Source organism: Rhamphochromis longiceps, linkage group LG5, assembly GCF_057381845.1.
Source record: "Rhamphochromis longiceps isolate RC_006_pf linkage group LG5, R_longiceps_female_GT1.1, whole genome shotgun sequence".
NCBI lineage: Eukaryota > Metazoa > Chordata > Actinopteri > Cichliformes > Cichlidae > Rhamphochromis > Rhamphochromis longiceps.
The window spans coordinates 36,460,576-36,467,066 of record NC_140561.1 but is presented as its reverse complement, the minus strand read 5'-3'; the positions used below and the strand labels follow the sequence as shown (position 1 = coordinate 36,467,066).

The 6,491-nt window shown below is 55.5% G+C and overlaps 1 protein-coding gene across 1 annotated transcript; it reads right to left on the bottom strand.

The window, feature by feature from the left end:
- Nucleotides 1-486: 486 nt before the first annotated feature.
- On the bottom strand, nucleotides 487-5,177 carry LOC146670507 (uncharacterized). Its single transcript, XM_085407462.1, has 2 exons — nucleotides 3,919-5,177; nucleotides 487-578 (listed from the first exon to the last, which is right to left on the bottom strand). Exons 1-2 carry the CDS (start codon nucleotides 5,101-5,103, stop codon nucleotides 576-578), a joined length of 1,188 nt encoding a protein of 395 aa, XP_085263588.1. The 5' UTR covers nucleotides 5,104-5,177; the 3' UTR covers nucleotides 487-575.
- Nucleotides 5,178-6,491: the final 1,314 nt, after the last annotated feature.

Here is a 6,491-nt window from a genome sequence, read left to right as displayed (position 1 = left end):
AACCTACGCCTACGCCACTCCTGCTTTACAGGTGAAAATAGAGCAACAGGACCGCTAGTCTTTGATGTTATTTATTTTCTGCTGTGTTTTACTTGCATCTATTTGAAAGACTGAGTGTAAACACACAAAAATATATATATATTTTATGTGCTGGAATGTGCAGAAAATAAGTTTAAATGTTAAACAAATTTCTTCCAGTCAGAGAATGTTGCATATAATTAAATTTTTGCTTGATGCATAAAGTTAAAAGGTTAAAACTAATAAAACAAGTTTTAAAAAGAGACTTTTCCATTTGATTACATTTTGTATGATGGATTTTGCAGAAAAAGTAGAATTGGGCTGAAAGATCTATCGCTTTATCACCTATTCAGGTTGTAAATCGTGTTTTTAAAAAGTAACTAAGTAATTAATTACTTTTGAAAATAAGTAATCAGTAAAGTAATGTGTAACGGTGGACCCAAGAAATACCAGCCGGAGCGACTTTGACAATGCAGAAACCTTTTATTAAACTCGGGGTAACGTGGACACATATACTCCGCGCTCTCTTTCTCTGCTGTCACCTCCGTCTCCGTCTGTCACTGCCAACACATAAAGAGACACAATCACTGTCAGATCCCAGCACACCTGTTCACCCCGCCCCTGCGCCGCCCCGGGAGCTCACTGCGTCACGCCTCCTCTGCAGCTGGCCAAGGACCACACCCACGCCACACATCCCCACCGCCCGACTGAGGCCGGGGCCCATCCGGCCGAACCTACTCCCCCCCCCCGCGAGCGAGAGAGGAAATCGGCCACGACCATCTGCGCGCCCGGCCTATGGATCACCTTGAACTTAAAGGGCTGCATGGCCAGATACCACCGAGTGATCCGGGCGTTGGCATCCTTCATGCGGTGGAGCCACTGCAGCGGGGCGTGGTCCGAGCAGAGGGTGAACGGGCGGCCCAGGAGGTAGTAGCGAAGGGAGTCGACCGCCCACCGGATCGCCAGGCACTCCTTCTCCACGGTGCTGTACCGTGACTCGCGGTCCGTGAGCTTCCGGCTGATGTAAGCGACCGGCCGGTCAACTCCCCCCACCTGCTGGGACAAAACGGCCCCCAGCCCTCTGCTCGAGGCGTCAGTCTGCAGACAGAAAGGGAGGGAGAAGTTAGGTGTGAACAGCAGCGGCTCTCCGCAGAGAGCCCGTTTCACCTGCACAAACGCCGCCTGGCACCGCTCCGTCCACTGGACCAGATCTGGGGCACCCTTGCGGGTGAGATCAGTCAGGGGGCTGGTCAGGTCCGCGAACCCTGGGACGAACCGTCGGTAATAGCCGGCCAGCCCCAGAAACCGTCTCACCTCTTTTTTCGTCTTGGGACGCGGGCAGGATGCAATCGCCGCCGTCTTCTCCACTTGAGGTCGCACCTGCCCGCTCCCCAAGTGGTACCCCAAATACTGTACCTCCCTCCGTCCAACCGCACACTTCTTCGGGTTGGCCGTGAGCCCCGCCTGCCTCAGGGACTCCAGCACCGCGGCCACACACCGCACATGCCCCGCCCACGTGTCACTGTAAATGATGACGTCGTCTAGGTAGGCGGCAGCATAGGCAGCGTGGGGCCGCAGCACCCGGTCCATGAGGCGCTGAAAAGTGGCAGGGGCGCCGAACAAGCCGAACGGAAGCGTCACGAATTGGTACAACCCATACGGAGTGGAGAAGGCCGTCTTTTCCCGGGACTCTGTAGACAAGGGAATCTGCCAGTAGCCCTTGGTTAAATCCAGAGTCGTAAAAAAGCGAGCGGTGCCCAACCGGTCCAGGAGCTCGTCGACCCGGGGCATGGGATAAGCATCAAAACGTGACACCTCATTCACTCTGCGATAATCGACACAGAACCGTATAGACCCATCCTTCTTTACTACAAGGACGATGGGGCTACACCAAGCACTGTGTGACTCTTCTATTACTCCCAGCCTCAGCATTTCCTTCAATTCCCGGAAAACAATTTGCCTTCTATGCTCCGGCAGCCTGTAGGGCCGTGAACGCACCGTCACGCCAGGCCGCGTCTCAAAATGGTGCTCTATGAGAGAAGTACGGCCGGGCAAGGGGGAGAACACGTCGGCAAAGCGCTGTTGCAATGCAGCAACATCCGCCCTCTGGGCCTGTGTGAGATGGTCACTGCAATGGAGGGAGGCGGGGATGCTAGACTTTGGCGCCTCCGGCCCCAACTCATCTCTCCCTCTTACCAAGCTCACTAGAGAAGCGGTCTCCGCCTCCCTCCAGGCTTTGAGGAGGTTGAGGTGGTAAATCTGCGTGGCCCCGCCCCTGTCCGACCGTACCACTTCATAATCAACGTCCCCCACTCGCTGTGTGACCACGAAGGGTCCTTGCCACTTGGCGAGTAATTTAGAGCTGGAAGAAGGAAGTAACACAAGCACCTTATCTCCCGGTGAAAATTGCCTGAGTCTAGCCCCTCTGTCATACAGGCGTCGCTGCCGCTGCTGGGCCTGGAGCAAATTCTCCCGTGAGAGCCTCCCCAGTGTGTGCAGCTTTGCTCGCAGGTCCAGCACGTACTGAATTTCACTTTTCGCAGGGCTCGGACCTTCCTCCCAGTTTTCCTTAATCAGGTCGAGCACCCCCCGCGGCTTCCTGCCGTATAACAGCTCGAAGGGAGAAAATCCCGTGGAGGCCTGGGGCACCTCCCGCACTGCAAACAACAGAGGGTCTAACCAGCGATCCCAATTGCGTTCATCCTCGCGAATGAACTTACGAATCATGGATTTTAAAGTCTTATTCAGCCTCTCCACCAACCCATCAGTCTGAGGGTGGTAGACGCTGGTCCGAATAGATTTAATACCCAGTAATTCGTACAGTTCCCGCAATGTGCGCGACATGAACGACGTGCCCTGGTCAGTCAGTATTTCTTTCGGAATACCGACTCGGGAGATGACCTGAAACAGTGCCTGCGCCACGCTCTTCGCTGAAATGGTGCGTAGCGGCACTGCTTCCGGGTACCGCGTTGCGTAGTCCACCAGGACCAGCACAAAGCGATAGCCGCGTGCACTCCGGTGCAATGGCCCGATGAGATCCATGCCAATACGCTCAAACGGGATCTCCATCAGCGGTAATGGGCGCAACGGCGCCTTTGGCACGGCCGGCTGGTTAACCAGCTGGCATTCGGGGCACGACGCACACCAGCGGCGCACGTCGGCCCAAATGCCCGGCCAATAGAATCGGGCCATTATGCGCTCCAGAGTTTTCTCGCCACCCAAGTGCCCTGCCATGGGGTTCGAATGAGCCGCCTGGAAAATCATTTCCCGGCGGCTTTGCGGCACCAATAACTGTGTGCGGATTTCATTAGTGTGAGTGTCACGGCTCACTCTATAAAGCCGATCGTTCCGCAATTGGAAATGAGGGTACGTTCGCGCAGCGTCGGGGCGCACCGAGCGACCATCAATATCCATCACTTGGTCATAGGCTGAGCGTAGGGTGTCGTCCCGAGACTGCTCTAGTGGAAAATCTTCCGTGGGGTACACAACGGGAGGCGGCGGGGCTTCCGTGGAAGTCCCCGCCTCCTCCTCCCCCCCAGAGTCAGCGTCGGTCGACCCCGCGTCACCGCCGAGCGCCGCGCAAACGTCACACGAATTTACAGACCGCGATCGCATCCCCGCGTACTGCCCCAGTAAGCTGTGGAACCCCGGCCAATTCGTACCCAAAATAAGGGGATGCGACAGGCGCGGGCTAACCGCCGCCTTCACTCTATGCGTTTTGCCCCCGAATTTCAGCAACAGTGACACTACTGGGTACTTGTGAATATCCCCGTGCACACACTTAACCTCCACCCAGTCAGCCTCCAACAATGCCCCGGGGCGAACCAAACTTTGGTGGACCAGAGTCTGCGTGCAGCCCGTGTCCACCAAAGCATGGCGAATACCCCCTTGACACCTTACCGGCACGCGGTACGTCACTCCTGGACCGGGGGCGGGCGCTGGAGCGCCGGCAACGCGGAACACCTGCCCCACCTCCATGAGCGGACAGTCTCGGCGCAGGTGCCCCGGCCGCCCACACTTCCAACAGTCCGGCCCCGGCGTCTGTGCGGCTCCCCGTGGCTCCGGGGCAACCTCGGCGGCCGCCGGGGTTCCGGCGGGAAGCAGCGGCCGGAACGGGTTCCTGGGGCTCCACCCTGCTGCCTGCTCCGTTCCCGCAGGGCCGCCGCCTCTCCTCTGCGACGCCGCCGCCGGTGGCCTGGGCGGCGGAACACGGGCGCCCCGCCGCGGCTCCTCACGGCCCGGTACCGGGTCGGCCGCCAGATGGTCCTCTGCCAGCGTCACCGCCGCCGTCAAATCCGCCGGGCGGTGGCAGCGAACCCAACGAGCCGTCGCCTCGGGCAGGCCACCCACGAACTGCTCGAGGACGACCATGTTCAGCATCCGCGTCTCCCCAGCCGAGGGGCCCGGTCGCAGCCACCTCGCTGCCGCATCCTCCAGCTGCCGAGCCCAGGCAAACGGCCGCTCCCCCCCCGACATCCTGCTGGCCCGGAACTGACGGCGGTAATCCTCCGGGGAGAGCCCCAACCGATCCAGCACCGCCCGGCACACGTCCTCGAACACCCCCCGCGAGCCGGGGGGCAGGCTCAGCGCCGCCGTCTGGGCCTCACCCGACAGAAGCGGCAGCAGCCGGGCGGCCCACTCCTCCTCCGGCCACCGACAGGCCACCGCCGTGGCCTGGAAAGCCTCGATGAAAACCAGCGGGTCCTCCCCATCCCGCATCCGGTGCAACGTCACCGACAGCGGAGGGGCGGGAGCCGGCGCGGCCGCATTCCCCAGCAGCCGCCCCAGAGCCGCGGTCTGCTGCTCCGATTGCAGGCGAAGCAACGCCAACTGTTGGTCCTGCGTGGCCGCCTGACGAGCCGCCATCGCCGCCATGTCCACCATCATCTGGCCCAAGATCTGCAGCGGCTGGGCGGGCGGTGGGGCGGGCGGCGGCGCCGCCGGGGGAGCAGGGGGAGCCGGCAGGGGACCGGACATCACGCGTGGGTTTCGGCACCAGTGTAACGGTGGACCCAAGAAATACCAGCCGGAGCGACTTTGACAATGCAGAAACCTTTTATTAAACTCGGGGTAACGTGGACACATATACTCCGCGCTCTCTTTCTCTGCTGTCACCTCCGTCTCCGTCTGTCACTGCCAACACATAAAGAGACACAATCACTGTCAGATCCCAGCACACCTGTTCACCCCGCCCCTGCGCCGCCCCGGGAGCTCACTGCGTCACGCCTCCTCTGCAGCTGGCCAAGGACCACACCCACGCCACATAATGGGATTACTTTTTTGGGGGGCGTAATCGGTAATTAGTTACTGATTACTTTTTTCAAGTAACTTGACCAACACTGGTCAAGATCATCCTACACTGCATCATTAATGTGGAGATCTAGGCTCTGGGGAGGCCAATCCATGACTAATAGTGTTCCACTACGTTTCTATCCAGGTATACTTTTACTGCATGAAGCCATTGCCAAATGGTACTGGATGGTGGAGCAAAATCTACTGGTACTTTTCTGCATTCATAGTTCCTCAACACTGCAGACAGCCCCAAATTTTGACAAAACTTCAAGTGTATTCAACAGAGAGGTCTAGGAATTCATTGTTGGACCTCTCTGGTGACCTGCTCCATACTTTCTGACAAGAGTTTGTATTAAATATCTTGAATTTGGATTCATCCCCCCATAAGATCTTTTGTCTCTGATGTTTAGTCTCGTTCTTTTAGATTTTGGCATTCCTTTTCTGCCTATTCTCTTTTTTAAAACAGCGAATAGTGAAGGTCCAGATGTAGACGACTTTTACTCAGTGCTGTAGCTCTATGATGAATAAAATTGCATACCATGCAAGTATCTGATAGTTAGCTACATTTTTAAATTTCATTTTAAAGCCCTGCACCAAAAAGAATAGATGACATCAAGAAGTGCTGTTAAGATTTGGCTGTTACACTGACAGTAATTTCCCCAAATACCACTGGACTCATAAAAACATCACTTTGAACTGTCTTTTAGGCTCATATCTGTCTAAAAGCTTCACATACTGTAGATCACAGTGGTTTTTAGTGACAATGCTGAAGACCAAACCCTTCTCTTTTGGAGAGATTAATCTAAATGTTAATCTGAGTCTTAATGCCGCTGCTCATTTCCATGTTGCAGCTCTGCGTTGTATGTATGTGGTGCTGTGCTTCGTATTACTTATTGTTTAACTTAGACAATTATATTCACCAATGCCAATTTCTCATCTTCAAAATGTGTGTAGTTATTATGGGTGAAAGTGTAGTTAAGGAGCCTTGGAAAAAGTGGAATCTTTGTCAATATTTATTCTTAAATAATGCACAGTAAGTGTTTTAAAGGTCAGCTTTCCCAATAATAGCTCATCACATCTACTTAGTTTCTTGTACACGTTGTTGTTCATTGAATGTGAGATTCTGTTTGAATGAGAAGAGCTGTTATTATGAAGCTTTGGCTGGAAATGTAGGCCGTTCA

Bases quoted from the DNA above. Each gene is read 5' to 3' on its own strand.
- LOC146670507 (XM_085407462.1), bottom strand. From the start codon at position 5,103: ATGTGTCCACGTTACCCCGAGTTTAATAAAAGGTTTCTGCATTGTCAA.